This window comes from Protopterus annectens, chromosome 4.part1 (assembly GCF_019279795.1).
Source record: "Protopterus annectens isolate FY-2018-M chromosome 4.part1, PAN1.0, whole genome shotgun sequence".
NCBI classification, from domain to species: Eukaryota; Metazoa; Chordata; order Ceratodontiformes; family Protopteridae; genus Protopterus; species Protopterus annectens.
Genome location: NC_056734.1, coordinates 3,406,246 through 3,427,958, shown reverse-complemented (window position 1 = coordinate 3,427,958; position 21,713 = coordinate 3,406,246). Strand labels below are relative to the sequence as shown.

The 21,713-nt window shown below is 43.6% G+C and overlaps 1 protein-coding gene across 1 annotated transcript in view; it reads right to left on the bottom strand.

Moving 5' to 3' along the window:
* Positions 1 to 21,713, bottom strand: part of NMD3 (NMD3 ribosome export adaptor) — a 761,058-nt gene that overhangs the window by 265,673 nt on the left and 473,672 nt on the right. The window contains exon 10 of the mRNA XM_044069978.1: positions 6,260 to 6,377. Within this exon, the coding sequence (XP_043925913.1) occupies positions 6,260 to 6,377 (118 nt within the window). The remainder of the gene's footprint in view (positions 1 to 6,259; positions 6,378 to 21,713) is intronic.

The following is a 21,713-nucleotide window of genomic DNA, read 5'->3' as shown; positions in this document are numbered from 1 at the left end:
AGTTGATCGGATTTCCTGAATTGTTTTGTTCTGTCCAAATAATATCGGAGTTGGCGATGTACATCAAGATAATGTAATTTTTGTTCCGATCTGTTTGAATAGTTTGGAAAAAATACAGGGAGATCAATGGCTTGATTCAAATTAGTCTTTGAGGCGACCTTAGGCAAAAAGGTCGGATTAGTTCTCAATGATACTCTGTCTTTGTGGAAGACCAAATAGGGGGGGGGGCGAACAGATAGAGCATGAAGTTCAGACACCCTCCTAGCTGATGTAACAGCAACCAGGAATAAAGTTTTCCATGAAAGAAATTTCAGGGAACAAGAAACAGCTGGCTCGAAGGGAGGAAGAATCAAGGATGTCAGCACCAAATTTAGGTCCCATTGAGGAGGAGGACTCCTGACTGGAGGCTTCAGGAGGAAAATTCCTTTCAAGAAGGCTCTACAAAGCCTGTGGGATATAATGTTGTGATCTGCGAACCCGACATGAAATTTCGAGATAGCAGCCAACTGAACTTTGACTGTGGAAGAAGAGGAGCCCGCGTGAAAAATCTCCGCTAAGAAATCCAAAACTGCTTGAACTGGAGCAGTGAAGGGATCAATATTCTTGGCTTTAGCCCAATAAGAAAAACGTTTCCATTTGCTAGTATAAATCCTCCTGGTAGAGGATTTTTAAGGAAGCTACTATGATGTCTCTAACAGGGTTAGAGATCATAGGAAGCCTGGCTAAGGAAGGAAGTGGAGCAACCATGCTGTGAGGTTGAGAGAAGGGATAGACCGGTGCAGCTGACCGGATTGGTGAATCAGAAGATCTGGCACTGGGTCCAGATGCCACGGCTGCACCAAAAGGTGACGATGAAGGAACAGAAACCAAATTTGTCGAGGCCAATAAGGAGCAATGAGAATCAATTTGGCTCTCAAAACGGTTGCTTTCTGGATAACTTGAGGGAACAGAGGAAATGGAGGAAAGGCATAAAGAAGTCCCTGGGGCCAATCCTGGGTCAGAGCGTCTCTGGGGGGATGGCCTGGCAGTGGGAAGAGAGAGAAGAAGTCTGGGCATTTGCTGTTTTGGGGAGTAGCAAAAAGATCGCAACATGGGCGACCCCATTCCAGAAAAATCTCTTCCACTATAGATTGTTTGAGAGACCACTCATGAGGCATGAGAATAGCTCTGCTCAATCTGTCCGCTAAAATGTTGGTTTTCCCAGGGATATGCGTTGCTACCAGAAACCGATGAGAGGAGATCGCCCATTGCCAAAGTCTGAGCGCTTCTCGACACAAGGGGTAGGACTTGGTTCCGCCCTGTTTGTTGATATACCAAACTACAGACATGTTGTCTGTGTGGACTGCAATTGTCCCTAAGGGAAGAAAGTCATTGAGGGCTTGCAACGTTAAAAGCACTGCTCTCATCTCTAGGACGTTTATGTGCAGGTGGTATTCGAAAGGTTGCCACGTCCCATGAACCATCCTGCCCTGATAATGCCCCCCCCACCCGATCAGGGAGGCATCCATAGTGACAGTGGCTACCGGGGATGGGGGTACAAAGTGTCTGCCTTGGTGAATCTGGGGAGAAGTGATCCACCAAGCAAGATGACTCTTGCAAATCTGTCTCACCAGTATTTGGTGACGCATCGGAAGTTGTTGGTAAGACCACTGAGTGAACAACATCCATTGAAGAAGGCGCATATAGAAGCGAGCCAGGGGAAGAAGGGTAATGGCCGCAGCCATGAGGCCTAACACCTTTAGAACCATTCTGGCCTGTACCTTCTTGTTGGCTAGAATGATCCTGACGTGAGTTTGAATGTCTGAGATTCTTTGATCTGTAAGGGTAGCTGACATCCGAACAGTGTTTAAGTTTGCGCCTATGAAAGTAATAGACTGGCAGGGCAATAAGGATGATTTTTCGGAGTTGATCGAGATGCCCAATTGAGAACAAAGATTTATTGTGTAATCCCTGGCTTGAAGAAGCTGATACCTGGTGGTGGCTGAAAGGAGCCAGTCGTCGAGATACGGAAACACCTGGAATCCTTGGCGTCTCAGGTGAGCCGTGACCACTGCCATACATTTGGTGAACACTCTGGGGGCTGTAGTGAGACCAAAGGGCAGGGCTCTGAACTGGAAATGACTGGACCCCAGCCGAAAGCGGAGAAATCTCCTGGAGCGTCTGTGAATTTTTATGTGATAGTACGCATCCTGAAGATCTATTGAGCACATCCTGTTGTCCTTCTGTAAGAAGGGCAGAATTGACTGAAGAGTGACCATTCGGAATCTTGTCTTCCTCACAGACTTGTTGAGTCTGCTGAGATCCAATATTGGTCTCCAGTCTCCCATCTTTTTGGGGACCAAAAAGAACCTTGAGTAGATTCCGGGCTCTGAATGATCTGTTGTAACTGGCTGAATGGCTCTTTTTTGCAGTAGTTTTAAGACTTCTAACTCTGCAATTTCCCTTAGACCAGGTGGTACATCTGGAAGGGAATTTGAGTGATAGAAAGGACTTTCCTCGAAAGGAATTTTGTAACCCTCGGATATGATCGACTGTACCCATCTGTCTTGAGTGAGGGAACGCCAGGCTTCTGGGTACAGCGATAGTCTTCCCCCGACTGCCTCCAAGGATGGACAGCTGGGCAACACCTCAGGGATGTTGAAAGGGCTTGTCAGAGAGAGGCTCTCTGCTTCCCTGGTTTTGTGGACCCCCTCTGCCTCTAGAGCGGCGTCTGTTATTGTTACCCCCTCTGCCTCTAGGGGTAAACTGACCACGTGAATCGGCGTGACTCCTTGGGATTTGGAACCACATTTTGCCACCCTTCTGCCCTTTGGGGTAAGGTCTAGAAGGGGTGGAAAACGGACCCCACGGCAGAAAGAGTCTTGCCGTCCTGCTCACACCTGGTCAACGTTTCCTTCACTTGAGGGCCAAACAAAGCTGACCCATCAAAGGGAGAGTTTGTGAAGGACGCCTTAAAGGGATCTGCAAAATTACAGAGCCGCATCCAGGCTTGGCGTCTAAGAGCCACACCTGTACCTGCGGCCCTACTCGCTCCATCTGCAGCATATGATATGAGTCGCATGGAGGAGTTAGCAATAGAATTAAAGGTTCCTAGCTGCGAAGCAATTTTTTCTTGAGCCCCTGCAGCTGTAGGATCCTGAACTACTTCACCTAGCTCCTTAAGGATATCCCTCTGGAGTCTGGTGAAGTGACATAGGTAGTTCAGCGAACGCATAGCAAAGGTCGCTGAAGAGAACATCCGCTTACCATACCTATCCATGGTCCTAGAGTCCTTATTAGGAGGATGGACAGGTACGGAAGGATCTGCAAGTTCCTTCTTAGTGGCAGCTGCCACCACCATGGCATCAGCAGGGACACCTTTCGTGAGGAATTGCTTGTCCGACGGGGCAGTAATAAATTTAGAAGGCCTCCTAGGGACTGGCTCTACAGAGTCAGGAGCAGCCCACGCCTTTCGAGCAATAACCTGCATAAGGGGGTCGAAAGGTGGAGATACCCAGGAGGTGGAGGGCCGAGATCCAAACGCCTCCAGGTATACCGACTCATCCTCAGAGGGATTATTGGTGGGCCAGTTTCCCCTCTGTCTAAGGAGTTCTAGGATGTCTGAAAAGGAGACATCCTCAGAGGGGGATCTTGGGGATCCCTCTGACTCATCTAAGTCAGTATCTGAAGTGATAGACTCGGGGGAGTCTACGTGTTTCCTCTTACAGGTCCTCTTTCGCGGAGGATCTCCTGACTGATCAGGAGAATCCTCGGAAGAGGGGGTTCTTCCCAGTGGGGAAACTTGAGGCGGAGGATCTCTGGGTCCGGGAGCAAGAGAAGTGGCAGAGATATCGACAGGCACCATAGAGGGAGGAGCTAAGGGAACAGACTGCTGGCTGAGTCCAGTGGCCAGCACACTCTTCATCACCTCGAAGGCTCCCCTCCCAGGGAGGTCCGAGAGAACCCGTTCCGAAGAACCAGGAACTACAGGACCCACTGAAAGGGAAGGCTCAGAGGCAGATGTCGAAGCCGAGCTCACCAAGGCCGAGGCTCCAAGGGGAAGAGTGGGGTCGGACAAGGGTCTGATGCCACTCACCCCCTCGGAGGAGACCAGGGAAGCCCGACCACTGAATCCCTCTAAGGAAGGTCTCGAAGAGGAGATAAGAGTAGAGGCTGAAGGAGCAGAAGGGGGTATCTGTCCCTCAGCCGTAGCAGAAACCATTCCCAAAGACTCCAACTCCAAACTCTGGGGTAGAGTCGAAGGAGGAACTGCAATGGGGTGTGGACTAATAGTCATCTGTTGAGACGGACTATGTAGCATCTGGGCCAGTGCCTGTGATTTTAATAATCTACTGACCACTCTCTCTAAATCATGGTCAGGAAGCCTGGATGACCTGGATGATCGGCTCCGATGGCTCCGTTCCGAGAGGAGAGGAGAAGCCGGAGCCCAGAGTATCGGCTCCAAGGAAGGGGACCTAGATCTCTTCCTCGAAGGAACCATCGGAGCCGACGAAACTATTGATGCTGTCGGAGCCGACAATTTTTCGGCGCCGACGGAAGGTCTCGATGTATCTGCTCCAGCCGGAGCCGATACAGACACAAAAGTAACGGTGTCGGTGCCGGTCGGCGCCGACACCGAAGCCTGGGCCACATGGTGGTCGGAGCCAGTCGGAGCAGACACCGAAGTGGCCGAACCAGTATCGGCACCGATAGCCATCGGTGCCGAGGATTTGTGTAAACTAGGATCGGCTCCAGCCGGAGCCGATCTCGACTCTGAAAGAGTCGGAACCGAGGCCGCAGGCTTAGGAACAGAAGCCTGGGCCTTGGAAGACTTAGAAGTCTTAGTCGGGGCCGACTTAGCCGGAGAGCCCTCCGGTTTAAGAAGGCCCCTCAAAATCAATTTATTTCTTCTCTCCTGCAGGACTCTCTGGCTAAAAGAATGACATATAGCACAGGAGTCCTGCAGGTGGAGAGGCCCCAGGCAGTACAGGCAAGAAGTGTGACCGTCTGTCAGAGACATCTTCTGACAGCACGAGTCACACTTCTTAAAGCCTGAGACCCTTTCCTTAGACATGGTGTAAAAAACACACACACACACAACACCTGTCCAAGAAATTATTATTATCCCAAGAGGAAAAGACTAATCTCTCATACACACACACACACACCCTAACAAGGGGGGGGGGGGATGGGATGGGAGAAGGTCTGACTAAAAGTTTTAAGGAGATAGGGAAATTCTAGTCAGAATGGGACTAAAACTAGTCTAAAACTATCAAAATTAAAGTTTAAGAAGAAAAAGGGGCAAAAACAGTAATGTATAAATCACTTACCAGGAGCTGGTAAAAGGAGGACCTCATCAGCGAAGCGGCAAACGAGATCTGGGTACTTACCGCCTTGCATCATGGGATATGGGGCTGCCTCGAGCTGGTAAAAGTGACTCTCGAGCTTAGCAAGTGCCGAGTCGGAGCCGAGGATCGGCTCCGAACCCATCAAGCAAGAATGAAGGCGAGATTGACAACTTAACATCTATACTTCCTTTTTATTTTTTTTCTGATGCCACCCTCTTACCTGCTGACCATCAACTATAATCTTACAAGGACATCAACTAATTTTATTTTAGTGAATTCTGCAGCAATCACCAAACATTCAGTGATCAGTTTATTTTTTTTTCAGCCTCAAACATACCTCTGGGGGCTATCATGAGCACCTGTATCACAGCTGGGTAAGCCATAACCTCCCTTTGGCTGTGCATGCTCCTATAAAAACACAGATGAGGGCTAACTTTGCCAGTTCAGGATTTCAAAGCCAATGACTCTGTGCAGCCGTTTTGGTAGGACAAGGCTCTACTTGTGAAACAATGATTAGTCAGCTGAAAGCAAAATTCTTTTTACCCTGATGGGTGAGCTGGCAACAGTTGCTTGCTTCCTCCCTCCCTCAACGCATTACTTGAACTCTGTTTATCTTGGTAAAAGAGCTTCATAGATCTATGCCTCACGAGACAGGCAGCTATACTTATGTGGCACTCTTGGGTGGGTTAATGCTTTCTGATAACAGAAATTTGAAGCTGAGGTAAAAGTGTCCTTTAAATGGCAAAGTGCTAAGCTACAATAGCAAAAACAAATGGTTTGGGTTTGAAATGCTTTACATTCTGCTGATGCAAACATGTTTTGTTTTCCTTTGAGGAACATGTGTGTATATATATATATATATATATATATATATATATATATATTTTTTTTTTTTTTTTTTTAACTAAATGAGAGAGAATGCATTCACTTACTCTGTAATGTCCGAGGGTCAATGAGATGGATGGTACTAGTCACTCGAAGGCACACACAAATCTGACTCATGTTGCCCAAGCTCTGCGCCAGTCTTTGTGGCAAACACACAATACTGTCCTGTTGACAAATGCAGAATTTATTAGATTTCACATGCAGCTCTAAACTGGACTCCATTAGTTAACTTACTACTTAAGGCATGCAGCCAAGAAATCGCAAACATAATCAGTGTACTGCTAACATGTACAGTAACGGCAGTATTATACATAAAGAAGCCATAAAACATCATCAAATGTATAGACATGGGAAATGCTTACCAAACTGGCGAATAACAGAGAGGACCTGACAGGATGTATTTTGATAATCACAATTTAGATCATTAACAGTAACTAGGCAGTAAAGCATTTTACATTACTCAAGGTTGTAGTAGCAATCACTTCAGAAAGAGGCAGAAGTGTTCCAAGTCATGTTCTATGCATATCACACCATCTGCCCCGAATGAGCCACTTGCACCTGGTTAAGGATATATGCTTCATGCTGCCATTTTAAGTTCTCTTCCCCTAAATGAATTAACTCCTCTAGTAAATGACATGCTTTATTCCACAAAACATTCATCCCACTTGAAACTTATCCATCAGCAAATACATAAAAATGGGGACTACATGACCCTTTGACACGTGTAGGTAACCTTTTGAAGGCAAAGAGAATGATAGTGAGTAATGGCTCCATTTGCAAGAACCTCTCACAAGCATGTGCTACTATGATTACTTAAACTGTAAGTACTATAATACAGATGAAATGCAGCTGTACTGTCTTACTTTAAAAGGGTTCTTGCAGCATATTTTAACATGCAGTACCTATAATGAAGAAAAGTACAGGAGTACAGACAAAAACATAAATGAAGGCATACTTCAAAGACATTTGCAAAGTAACCCTGTCAAAGATGTCTTTCTTTCTGCAATATGTGTCTAAGATACACAATGTTTAGTGAAAGTATAAATTAAGTGACTATGTACTTGTGCAAATATCTGCTGGAAGCACACCTTTAAAAACAGGCAACAGGAACCTAAGCCATTCCTAGTGAAATTCTTACTGCCTGCTTTTAAAAGACTTCCCATCACTTAAGCAAATGACACAAACAGCTAATGGCAAATAGACAGCATCTGCTTTAGCATGTTTTCCCTTTCAGTCCCTACTGATCAAAGGAGACAGCTGCCAGACCCACAAAACTCTCTCATACATACAAGGTACAACTGACGCTAGCAGCATATATTCAGTAGTGGAGAAAACAGAATGAACATAAAAGTTCAAATAAATATCTAAAAGCTGGATGTGGTAGAATACAAAGGCTGCTCTAGGGCAGACTTCAGCCTTATGGAAAAACAAAAGGGCTTACTACATGAACGCAAAACATTCAGGTACCGCTTCCTAAACAAATAGTTTCAGGACTGTCATGTATCTCCGTCTGTAATAAACCAGGCAATAATTTCATACCCATAATGGCTGCAATCTTAACTACTGGTGTGTGTACGCAAAACAATTTAAATGCTCAGCTCATAAGCATTTAACAAATTATAAAACAGACAGGTCAGATTTAATTTAGCTGAAACTACACAGCACAGTGAAACAAATAAATCTGCAAATGCAAAAACCGAAACACTACTCTACAATAGATATAAAAAGACGTTCCTGTACAGAAGGTACTTTATGGAACTCTTGAAAGAGGCCTCAAAGTTGTACATGCAAAATCAGGGAAAGCAACCTATTCCAAAGATCTAGGACAAACTTGGCAAAATGGGACATGACAGACATTTCCAGACGAGACCTTGAACAGCCCTTGAATAGTGACATAAGACACAATGTCAGAGAAAAGGGACTAGCAACTCTGTTAAACAAGCAGTACCCATATCACGTGGGGTCTGGTACATAAAAGCAAGTACCTTAAAGACAAAACTGGCATCCAGTGCAAGTATCTTAAAGATAAAATGTGACAAGTTAGCCAACAATCATGTCATGGAGTCTTGCACACATTGCAGGAATGTCAAGTCACTGCCCAATAACCTGAACTAAAGGACACTGGAAAATAATGTCAGTGGGCTAGACTGTCACTGTAAGGATTCATGCTGGAATGAGACTATAGATCTGAGCAATATTCCTAAAAAGAAAATAAGTCTTCCTGACGGCAGACATCTGTTCCTTTAGTGTCAACCATCAAGAACCATGCTCATATAGCACACATGTAAAACAAATTCCTATCTGCCCCCCGCCCCTTCCAAATAGATGACAAAGAAGGAAGAAAAGATGAGATAGATGAGCAGTGGCCTGCACCAGCACTACCTCAGTCCTTCCAAGTCTAAACCTCAGTCAGCTTTCTATCATCTAGTAAATGGCAGATCCGAAGCAGTCTTTCAGATTGGTAAAGTCATACACTGATTCCAGATTACAGAAAAGGAAAAGTTCATCATCAACAAAGACTGATGACGAATACCCATACCTACCTCAACATCATCATGTGCTCCATGAACAGCAATGCCAATACAGAGTCCTGCAGGGCTCTATAGTCCAGAGGATAACCATTAGAGCAATTTATACCCCACAACCACTTCGGGAATGTTGCTCATAATAATTAGTTAACAAAAAGCCAGAAGTGGGGTTCAAAACATTTAAGGTAAGCCACATACTCATGAGGCCAGGTGATTATCACAAACAGAATGGTGCTTGTATTCTGTTCTGTAAAACCCAAATCTCTCTCCCTTCTTTGTTTGAGATATTGGGTACGAGTGGGTTGGATAACTGTGGAGAATTACAGATTAACAGCATACAGTTGCAATATCCAGGCAGGTGTGTGGCTCTTTTCTAAGTTGTTTGATTCCTTATTCTCCCTCTGAAGTTGTGTGCTGCAGTAGCAATTTAGTCCAATACGAAGCTCTGTACATCTGGTATGTAAAAGTGTCATGGTCTCTTACTGCAGCTTAAAGCATATTATTTTCTCTTGGTATGTGAATTTTGTGCTGTGCTGTGTTTTTATTCTCTTCTGTGAATCAAGCAGAGTTTTATGCCATAACAGCAAAATTACTATATACTGACTGTTTCAGTATGGTCATGGGTTGGGCAATGAAAGTGTTGCTTTGGGTCCATCCCTTTTTATTATAACTGCTTACATGCCAGATATATTTGAAGAAATCACACTGTTGGCATGCAGGAGTTTTTTCATGAGTTTGTTCTAAAGAACCACCATTCATAAATGTGTCTGCACCCATTCCTGAATCCCAACCATTTGTACTCTTCACTGTTTATTTTTTTTTTTGCTTCTTTTTTTTCATATTTAATTAGTGACTTGATCACAATGATCTTTGCAGCCATGCTTTGGGATCAAATACAAATTTAAAATACACTGTGGAATAATACACAAAATAGTGAAATGTCATCTTTCTAAATGTAACTAACCTCACGTCTCAAAATAATATCTACTGCTTCTAAATGAGAAAGTTTTTTGTTCTGCTATTGTTTAGGATGCTTTAATAAGATGTAGTACATACACCTGCAGCAATACTTGAACATACAGCTGAAGAACAGAAGTAGTACTTAGCATTTGATAGGAGTATTGCACTCAGTGGGAACAGGGTTGCAAAGAGCCTTCAAGTAACAGAAGTTTTAAGCACTGCTTTGAAAGGAGAATGATCCATTTCTGGTCAAAGTTAATTTCTTACATATAAGTATGGCTTTTGATAGGGTTGACCATTTAAATTTAATAACAAAGTTACAAACCTAGGTCTAGCTGTGACCCCATTAAATTGGTTTTGGGATGATTAATAGCTGCTGGCACCTTTACACTTCACTGGTTGTAAATTCACAGAATCTTTAAGATGATTCAAACAAGTCTGAGGTTCATCTCATTGAAAAGGACCAAATGTTTTAGGGGACAACCTCCTTGCATCCCTATCTGGAGGGCTTCCTTACTCTCTCTACTTACATATACAAACTCCACGGTTGTCCAGATTTTTCTGAATCACAGCATGAATATAAACTGTACAAGTATTTGTATACTATGTAAACAGCAATTTGGGGAGCTTTAGATTGAGGGAAAAAAAAGCTGATACTTTTAAACTCATCCATTTTACACCCAAGCAGGAGGTGGGAAGCTAATGGTGGTAGATCAGCTACAGAAGAGTATTTGGAAGGATGTCCATAAAAGTGCTTAAGTTCTCGATCTTTGTTCATTTCCTTTGTAATGTTTATATAAATAGTTTTTCACTTTGTATGTGGTTAGAAGAAAATGTGTGGCCGACCTGAACATAGGCACGCTTATCACCTATACCTATAAGGATGTTTTCACATGACCATAGCCAGCCACAGGTGACATGACTGAGTCAGTCACTGAAAACAAAACTTTTTTTTTTAATAAGCAAAGTCTGCACTGATGACTCTGGAAGAAAACTTTTGCTTAGATGAGGACCATAAAAAAGAAATGGCAAGTATCACTGTCTAGACTGTTCAGAATAATCTTGGAAAAACACACTCAATACATCTGCCCATCATCGAATAAGAAAATTGTTGTTTTGTGATTACTGTTGACATCGCTGAGACCTTATCTTTGCTTTGCAGTGTGGTTAGAACAACAGCGGAGTAATATGTAGCCTTACACAGTTAATATTAAAAGGGCAGACAGATGGATTAGAAAAAAATTCAGTAAAAACAGAGCAAGAAAATACGTGTTTCTGAATGAAACAGTTGTGTACACTTACTACTGCAGTTATAACCGATGGGATTTCCTGCTGTGGAAGCCCTTGGCCAGCCCCACTACCAGAGAAATTTCTCCTCCTCTTGAAGCTGATGGACGTCCTGACCTACATCAGGATGTCTGGGTATAAAAGGAGTTAGCCAGAGCCATAACCTCAGTGCTTTGTTTCCCCCAACAGGAGGCCGTCTAACAGGTCTCTAAGGTCAAAGGCCTAAGCTCAGAAATTCCAGAGTATGTACACAGGAGGAGGGAACAACCTGGAAGTCGAGAGAAGAATATCTACCCCAATCCCATGGGGCACGACGGGAAGAAAAGAATACTGCAACAGTGAATACACACAAACATCTACATTTATGTTACGTGTATACAACTGTACTATGTTTTTCATGTTTCACTGCTGCAGCCATAAATGATGGGTTAACTCTCAAAACTGAAAACAGGGTGAATGGAATATTTACAGAAAGAAAAGGATGCCCTGTAAGATGGCAGTGAAAAACTCTGCTCTGGACTTGCAGAAGGTTGGAAGGTGATAATATTTGGTGAAGGTGTCATAAAAGGAGATGCTGCTCAGCACAGCTATCTGGAATTTTGTAAATAATTATGTCATTTGTGACTATCAACATGATTTATACAGAAATGTGACAAAGGGAGATACTGCCAGCACAGCTATCTGGAAGTTTGTAAATATATGTCATTGTTGAATACCAAAATGATTTATATAAGTTGCTTGCATTACAACTGTATTGGAACTGTATGTCAAGTGGATACAAAACTGCTGGTACAGAAGTGTGTGTTGGAAAGGTTTTTGCAAAGTGCTGTTTAAAATGTAACCATAGTGTGCCCTGCTGGAATAGAACAAAAATGTACATGCACTATTGTAGCTGTCTAAATGTATATATTTAAACAGTGGAAACCGGAATACAGGAGGATAACTTTAGTCTAGTAAATTTTAGAAAAAGTACTGAAATTAAATTACTTCAGGGGCTAGTAATATATTGCAATGACATATGTAAACTCCATTGCAACTCAATTTCCCTTAAGAGCACACAGTTAGTCCGGGATTGGTTTCTCCCTCTCTTTCTCCAGATCCCCATAAGACTCCCCCACTGGCACAGCTACAGAGTTGAAATCCCAGCTGAGTGGCCAAGCCAAGACTTCCAGCACCCTCTGTCCAACCAGTGTTTAGTGTCCCTGCCTAAATAGCTGACACACACACACTGAGGTTTGATTTACACACACGCACCTGGGAAAGGCTGGCAAAGGTCTACTAGTTATGCCCCCTTTTGCCCAGACTACAAGGTAGTTATCACTGCCACAAGCCAGCTCCTTATCAGCTACTTTAAAGCCCTTAGCAAAGGGTGTCCAATCTTACTGTGTGTTACTGTTAATACAAATGGTAGTTTAACCAAGAGGAAGGCTATTAATATTAGGAGTGCCCCACAGTGTCACCAAGTAAATATGCAAATACTCTCAGAACTTAAATATCTCTAGAGAGATCAGCCACAATGAGACGATAATAGAAAAACAAGAAAATACTCTGTATATAATTACAGTGACATCAGAGTTAAAAACTACAGGAAATATTTAAAACATCGCAGGACAGTCTCAAATAAAGAAAAACATCTACATTAGTTTTGCTATATTCCTGACTGTATCTAAAGGAATTACTACACCCTTATAGCTTACTATTAGAGCAAGGCAGATGTGTGTGAATGGGTCTTCTTGTCAGGTCCAAAGCAGAATACAGAATGCTGTGTCTCTTTCAGAGACCTCTAATTAATACCTCAAATATTACTGCTGGGCTAGCTTGCAGAATGTCATCATTTCTTGTCATCTGACTTCTAGTCCCCAGGCCCGTAACAACCACTGATGGCATCGGGTCTATATTAGAACACCGAACATTCAAAATGTTGAGTGTTCTAATATCGAACCCTACCGATTGAAAATACCAAACATCGAACGTTCAGAACAGAGAATTTTTTCCTAGGGAAAAATTTTGCTGTTCCAAAACACATACACACAACACAAGCACACCAAACAAACAGCAATCCACACACACACACCTAAAATCTTACACCTAACCCTACACTAAACTATACACACACCACTAACTATCCACTTACCTTAACCCAAACCCTAATCCTAAGGTCCGTCAATGTCACACACGCATCTCACCCTAACCCTAACTCACCTATCCCGCCCTACCCTCATGTCCACACAGTTGCACACATACCTAACACATACCTAACCCACACTCAATCGCACACTTACCTGAACCCGACCCGTAACTTTCCAACAGAGCGCTGAAAATACTGAAGCAACAGAAATGGACAACCGAATCCTTTCCCTAGGAAAGAATTTGGTTTTCTGCTTCTTCGATATTTTCAGCTTTCACTGAAAATGGGTCGATATTAAAACATTCAACATTTTAAATGTTCGGTGTTCTAATATAGACCCTCTGGCATCTACCTGTAAAAACATATAGACCTCAGATCTTTAGCAAATGCAGGAAGTCATAAAACAACTGCATTTCTTCGCATTTTAAAACTAGTAATTATTTCACCTTAAAGACAATAGAGACCGCTCCCTAGTACAGACATTGTGTCTGTTGCTGCAATGAAACTGAAAGACATCTTTGTATGGCCTAGCCATAAAGTAATTTAATTTCAGTTTTTCTAAAACTTACTGCAAGTTATCCTCTTGTATTCCAGGTTCCACTGTTAAAATATATACATTTAGACAGTTACAACAGTGTATGCACATTTCTTTTCTACTCCAGCAGGGCACATTATGGTTACATTTTAAACAGCACTTTGCAAAAACTTTCCAACACACACTTCTGTACCAGCAGTTTGATATACATCACATACAGTTCTAATACAGCTGTATATAAATCATTCCAATATTCACCAATGACATATAATTATTTACAAACTTCCAGATAGCTGAGCTGGCTCCCTTTGTCATACTTCTGTATAAACCATATTGACTTTCACAAATGACAATTATTTACAAAATTCCACTTGGCTGTGCTGGACAGTGGACAATATCTCCTTTCATGACAGAAGATATGCACAGAGGACCAAGTAGTGGCTTCCAAAATGTCCTTAGTGGCCTTCCCTTTAAGAAAGGTTGTAGATGTAACAGTAGCCCTAGTGCAGTGCAACCTCATGTGGGCAGGGAGGGGCTTTTCTTTCCGTGATGACTGCAACAAAATAAGATGCAGTGGGAGATCCATCCACTTGGAGACGGTTTGTTTAGAAACTGGTTTCCTCTCAGAGCTACAGGCAAAGGCTACAAAACTCTGGTCAGACTTCCTGACATTCTTTGTTCTGTCCAAGTAGTAGTGCAGTTGCGTATGCACATCCAAGGTATGGAGAATTCCTTCTCCCTTGTTTTGAGAGGTAGGCAAGTGGATGGTCTGGTTTAGAGAGATCTCTGTAACCACTGTAGGCATAAAGGAAGGGGTTGTCCTAGCAGACTGTCAGGGTGGAAAGGAGATGAAATATTCCTCACATGTAAGGGCCTGAAGCAATAGTTAGCAGGAAGGCCGTCTTCAGGGTCTGGAATCTGATGTCTGTGGAGGTAGCTGATTCAAAAGGTGAGAGGGTAAGCTTTTCCACAATGAAACTGGTCTCATGGGGGACTAGGAGGGTTCCTCGTGGGTCTACTGTGGATAACCCAACTGCTTCATGACAGGATGGAAGAAGGGGGGGGTTTATCAGGCAGTTCAACTGAAATTGCTGAAAAGTACAGTTTTGTACCTACCATAAATGTAGATGTCCGAACAGGATAGCATCTGCAGTCATAACAAATGGGTTGTCCTATCGTCAGGCAGCCCTTCGGTCGGCCGGATTCCAAAGTCTGGGTCCGGCTTCGGCTGATGTCGCACTTCACCCGACGTCATCTCTGCTGGTCTTCGGGTATAAAGGCATCAGCCAACGCCATTTTCCTCAGTGTTTCTTGCCCCAGATGCCAGTTGCCCTCTTGGAAAGCTAAATTTTGGATAAATGCCAATGTTTCCAAAAAAGTAGAAGGCAAACACAAAAAATAAGTATGTATGTACATATATACAAACAAATACACCATAAGAGACTCCCCCCCCCAGCTAGCTAATAGGAGGGTAAATACCCTAGGAGTACCACAGAGGGGAAGGAGGGTGGGTAATCCTGACTGCAGATGCTATCCTGTTCGGACATCTACATTTATGGTAGGTACAAAACTGTACTATGTCCTTCAAGGTAGCATCTGCAGTCATAACAAATGGGTAGAATACCATAGCCAACTAGGGGTGGAGGAAGAAAAATTATGGTGTAGTTAGGATCCCTTGCAGTACAGCAGTGGCAAACCCTGCTCGGGATCTAGAGTATAGAGGTAAATTATAATGCTTGGCAAATGTATGCACGGAGGTCCAAGTAGCCGCCTCAATAATGTCCTTGGTTGCCACTCCTCGTAAGAAAGCTGTGGTAGTGGCTGTAGCCCTTGTAGAATGAGGTCTTATGTTCTGTGGAATTGGTTTTCCATGGTAGGAGTAACAGAATCTTATGCAATTTCCTATCCATTTGGAGATTGTCTGTTTGGAAATTGCTTTTCCTTCCCTTCCTGTTGCATAGGCTACTAAAAGCTAGTCAGTTTTTCTGTTACCTTTGGTTCTGTCCAGGTAGTAGCATAACTGTCTATGTACATCCAAGGTATGCAGCAGTCTTTCCCCCCTGTTCTGTGGATTGGGAAAGAAGGTGGGTAGGTGGATTGCCTGGTTTAAAGACACTCTGGATACCACCTTAGGCATAAATGTAGGATTAGTTCTCATGGAGACCCTGTCTTGATGGAAGATTAGGAAGGGTTGTACTGCCATTAAGGCCTGTAGTTCTGAAACCCTCCTTGCTGAAGTAATTGCCAGTAGGAAAGCAGTTTTCCATGATAGGTGTTGAAGATCTGCTGTTGCCGCTGGTTCAAATGGAGGGAGTGTCAATTTTTCTAGCACAAAGTTCAAGTCCCATGCTGGTAATGGTGGTTTCCTAGGAGGTTTTACATTCTTGATCCCTCTGAGGAACTGCCTGAGTAGAGGATGCGAAAAGACAGGTGGATCGAAGCTGTATTCTGCTGAAATAGCTGATGCATGTATCTTGATGGAGGAATAAGACAGGCCTGTATGTAGAAGCTCTGCCATGTACTCCAGGATGTTAGCAATATCTATGTTCGACACATCTTTTCCTCTTTCAGTACTCCAAATTACAAACCTTTTCCATTTTCCTGCATAGTTCCTTCTTGTTGAAGGTCTGCGGGCTTCAAGGATAATGTCTTTAACCCTTTGGGATAGGTCTGGGTTAGTTGCTGCTATGTGATGTTCCAGGCAGTCAGTTGCAATGTTTTTAGGTTTGGGTGCATGATGTTGTAGTTGTTCTGAGTTAACATCAAAGGCATCAGGGGTATTGACCACATTCTCCACCGAGACATGCTCCTCAGCAATGGGTACCAGTGTTGTCTTGGCCAATTCGGAGCTATCAGGATTATCCTTGGGCGTTCCTCTTTGATTTTCAGTAGTACCTTGTGCATCAAAGGAAGAGGTGGAAATGCATATGCTGTCAGGCCTTTCCAACTGAAGGATAGAGAGTCCACCTTCCATGCAAGTGGGTGGCATGTCCTTGTGCAGAATTTTTGAGCTGGTGATTGAGTGGGGATGCGAATAGGTCTATTTGTGGCATTCCCCATTTCTTTGTGATGGCCTTGAAGATGTCCGGGTGTAGCATCCATTCGTGAGCATCCGAGGTGGTTCTGCTTAACATGTCTGCTAGGGTGCTTTCTTTTCCGGCACAAACATTGCCTGTAACTGGATGTTGTAGCTCAGAGCCATATTCCAAAGGTCCAGAGTCATTCTGCATAGGGGTATGAATGAGTGCCTCCTTGTTTGTTGATGTACCACATGACTGTGGTGTTGTCTGTCCTTATCATTAAATGGCCTTCTCTGAGGAATGGTCTGAATTTCTGTATTGCTAGTTTTACTGCCAGCATTTCTTTTGGTTTATGTGCAGGTGCAGCTGGTCTTGAGTCCACAATCCTTGTATGCATTTGTCCAACATGTGCGCCCCAGCCTAGGTCTGAGGCGTCCGTTGTGATGGTTTGGCTTGCTTGAAAGTTGTGGAAGGGTAAGCCTGGGTTTGACTGGCATGCTTGAGCCCACCATAGGAACTCCTGTTTCAGGCATGGGATTAGTGGGATTTCGGTTTCTAAGCTGTGCCTGTGTTGAGACCATAAATTCTTTAGGTACCACTGTAGCTTTCTCATATGCAGTCTGGCATGTGGGACCAAGATTATGCATGATGCCATGAAGCCCAAGGCCTGCAGTACTTTTCTTGCTGTTAGTTTGTTCTGCTTTGTTAATGCCAAGAAGTAAAGAGGGAGTTGTTTTTGTTTTTCTGCAGTTAGGAATGCCATTTGTTTTACTGTGTCCAAATCCGCACCCAAGAATGTTCTTGTTTGGGATGGTATCAGTCTTGACTTTTGTAAATTGACTGTGTATCCCAGGGCTTGTATTAAGCAAATGACTCTTTGTAGATCTGTTGTCAGCTTGCTTTTTTTGTCCGCTTGTAACAGGCAGTCGTCCAGGTATGGATAAATTTGTATTCCCTGTAGCCTGCAGTGAGCGATTACTGATGCCAGGTATTTTGTGAATACTCTGGGCGCAGTAGATAAGCCAAAAGGCAATGCTGAGAATTGATAATGCTCTGATCCTGCAAGAAATCTGAGGTATCTTCTGCAATTTGGTCGTATGGGGACGTGCAGGTATGCCTCCTTGAGATCTAGAGATACCAGCCAACACTCCTTGTCCAGCATGGGAAGAAGTTGCTGTAGGGTCAGCATTTTGAATTTTGGGACAATGATGTATGTGTTTAAGACGGACAGGTCGAGAATAGGTCTCCAACTTTTCTCTTTTCTTGGTACTAGGAAGAGTCTGGAGTAGAATCCTTTGCCTTGTTCTGTTATTGGTACTCTTTCCACAGCTCTCATCTTTGCTAATTCTGCTATCTGCTTTAGAGCTTCTGTTTTTTGATTTGGAGGTAGGTTTGGCATTCCTCTTTTTACTGGTAAGGTGTGGAAGTGGAACCTGTAGCCTTGGTCTATGGTTTGCAAAATCCACTTGTCTTTTGTGATACAGTGCCAGTTTTTCGAAAATAAGGCTAACTTTCCGCCTAAAGGTGCTGCTATTTGCTCCCTGGTAGGCGGTGTCAGAGCCAAGTCACTGTGATTGTCCTGTTGTAGTGGCAGTGGTTGTGTCTGTGCTTCGGTTATTGCCTTGCCACTGTCGTCCTCTGTAGGCACCTCCTCTGGATTGATTTCTGCCTCTAGAGCGTCTATTCCTGCCTCTTTGAGATTTTGAGGAGTCTGGAAAGGACCAGTTTTTGGCAGGCCAGTTCCTGCTAAACCTTGGGGGCTGAACCTGTAAGAAATCCTTAACTGTTTGTACAGATTTTGCCTTTTCTTCCATTTTCTTCATTACTTGCTGAGCAGGTGTACCAAATAGACTGGCCTTATCCATAGGAGCATCTAACAGCTTTGCTTTAACATGATCCGGCAAGACCTGTTCTTTCAACCATGCATGCCTTCTTATCACTGTGCCAGTCATGGCTAATCTAAATGAAGCCTCCAGTGCATCATAGCCACATTTTAAAGAATGGTTACTAACCTGTTGGATGTTATTCACCATTTCTAAAACATATTTCTTATCTAAGGAGTCATCAGAGGACAGCTTCTTAGTTAACTGATCAAGCATAAACTCTTGGTATTGGATCATATGAAACTGACAGTTTAAAGCTCTAGCTGAGAGAGTAGCAGAGGTGTAAACATTTTTCCCCCATCTCTCCAAGGACCTGGATTCCCTTTCAGAAGGAGTAGGGTTTTTTGCTGAGGTCGAGGCTACTGCCTTAGGCCCCTGGGATATAGTCTCAGGATCTGCAAGTGGGGCCTTGTATAGGTGGTGATGAGTGTCTGGCACCCTGTAAAATCTATCTGGTTTGGCAGGGGCTGGAGGTAAAGTATCAGGAGCAGTGCAAACATCATTAAATGCATCATCCACAACAGGCAGTACTGGAGGTATAGCTAAGGGCCTATGTTGTGGTAAGTGCAGAAATGTCCTAAGCCTTTTTCTTGAATCTGAGAAATCTTGTCCCTGCCATTGGAATTGTTCTCTCATGGCATGTAAGGTTTCCCCAAAGGAAAATTCCTCTGGCGGAGAGGCAGATGGAATGGATTCTTCAGCATCGGAATCTTCATATGTAGACAAAGGAGCCTCTGGCTGGTCTGTAATGTCTGAGTCATCCGCAGAATCATCAGAGGACACTGGCTCGGGGGGCTCTGCTCTAGATCTCTTTTCTGATGGCTGAGAGGCCCTGTCTGGGTGAGATTGGGATCCCCTAATTAAGGATATTAAATCCTCTGCCAGAGTAAGCATTTGTGAACTAGAAGTGGGCCTGTGTGAGGGGGGCTTAACAGGCACTGATTTAACAGTTTTGGCTGCTTTAGCCCTGGCAAAGGCCTTAATAGACATGGCTGCAGGAGGCCTAGCAGCACCACGTGCTGGGGTAGAGACATCCAAAGGGATGGTGTCTGATAAATCACTAGGAACCACAGTAGTAGGCAAAACTTCTGAGGCCGATTCAACTAAGGTAGCAGGAGCCTCAGTAGTAGTCATGGATTCGGCTGAGATTGACCAGTTTTCTCGGTTTCGGCCGAAACAGAGACACTTGCGGCTTGCTTAACCGTGGTTTCGGCCGAAACCGCGGACCGCGAGTGTCGGTCTTTTTCTTTGCGTTTTTTAACAATTTGGGTAGTCGGACGATCCGACGGCATAATGTACGCAAAATCTGAGCCGAAAAACTGTTCAGCAAACTCCGACCGATGCCTAAGCGTTCGTCGGTTGAAGGAAGCACAGGCCGAACAGGCTGCTACGTCGTGGTCTGGGCCTAAGCAAGGCAGACAGTAAGAGTGGAAATCTTTATGAGGTATTTGTTTCCCACAAGTTAAACAGTTATTGACTTTTTCTGACATCGGCTGAGGCAAGAAAGAGTCCCCAACGGGGTACTTAGCTTTTTAGAAGTCTTCGAAGTAGTATTCGGTAGTAGTAATCTCTGGATCTGACCGACCGGCACTTGCGAACAGCTTCTGCTTCGGGCGCCACGCGGCAAGAAAGACTGGGGAAAATGGCGTCGGCTGATGCCTTTATACCCGAAGACCAGCAGAGATGACGTCGGGTGAAGTGCGACATCAACCGAATCCGGACCCAGACTTTGGAATCCGGCCGACCGAAGGGCTGCCTGACGACAGGACAACCCATTTGTTATGACTGCAGATGCTACCTTGAAGGACATCGTGAATTTTAATAGAGGAATAATAAAGCCCTTTGTCAAAAGGTTCTGATAAGTATGTAATGCAAGCATTTGAGCTTGAACAAGGCTCTGTCCCTTTTGTCTGCACCATATATTTATTATTTATTTATTTATTCATTCCAGTTTGATGACCGGGGAAGTCCACTGGGCCTGGGGAGCCTGTTTTCAGTGGATGCCAGAGGGGAAAAAAGCTCCACAATACAAAGTTTAAGTACATAATTAAATTACAAGATTAATTACAAAGAAAATTACATGATTAATTACAAAGAAAAATTCATGATTAGTTGCAAAGAAAGTTAGGATTACAAACAGGTAGCATTCTAAAGAAAAAAGAAATAAAATATTAACAATTTAGTTCACAGGGCTGAGGGAGGTTACTTTAGTGGAGGCTTGGGGAGAAAAGCTAGACATTGGAGGCTCGGGGAGAAATCTCCACAATACAAAGTTTTATTACATGATTAATAACAAAGGAAGTTAGGGATTGCAAGCAACAAAGGAGTGAGAAAAGAAATAACAGTTTAGCTTCAGGAGAGTCAAAACAGGCATATAGAATTGTGGCTAAATTTGCTGTTGTTTACACAAATAATCATTTAATTTAAAGTGAGGTTAGGGAGGTAAGAAGGTTAGCCTGTGGTAAAGGGAGGGGAGAGCTTGAGAGGAATGGGTGGAAGAGTACAGTTGCATTTTCTGTTTAGATAGAGGTAAGAATGAAGTTGAGTTTTGAAGTTATTAAGGTTGTCACAGGTCCTCGGTGTGGAGGGCAGAGCATTCCATTTTTTAGCTAGGGAATAAGATAGCAGAAGCTGCCCAGCAGGGCTTGGGATTATGGATGATGATCAAGTTTTTGTGGGTAGATCTAAGGGGTCTGGGGGGGTTATAAGGTTGCAGAATATTGGATAGTGCAGGACACTTAGTAGGCTGGAACAGTAATTTGTGTGCAGTAGTGATTTGGTGAAGGTTAAGTAGATTGGGGAGTTCAAGCCAGTTTAGAGAGTGAAGGGAGGTGCAGTGGTGAGAGGAGGATTTTGCATTTGTGGCGAATTTGGCTATTTTATTGTAACATACTTTTGGAGGCAAGTGTGGAAGATAAATTAGTGAGCAGAGCAGTGCCATACAGTAGAGAGAGGAGTAGGTAGGTAGTGGCGAGAGTTAGTCTGGTGGAAGGAGAGAGGAAGTGACTGTTTCTGTAAATTAGGCCTACTTTTATGTGGGTTTTCTTGATATTTAGCTGGATGTGATTATTAAATTTTAGGTGTTCATCAATGGTTACACCAAGAAGTTTGGCTGAGGGTACAACCTCGATAATGGAGTTGTTAAGACTGGTGATATGGA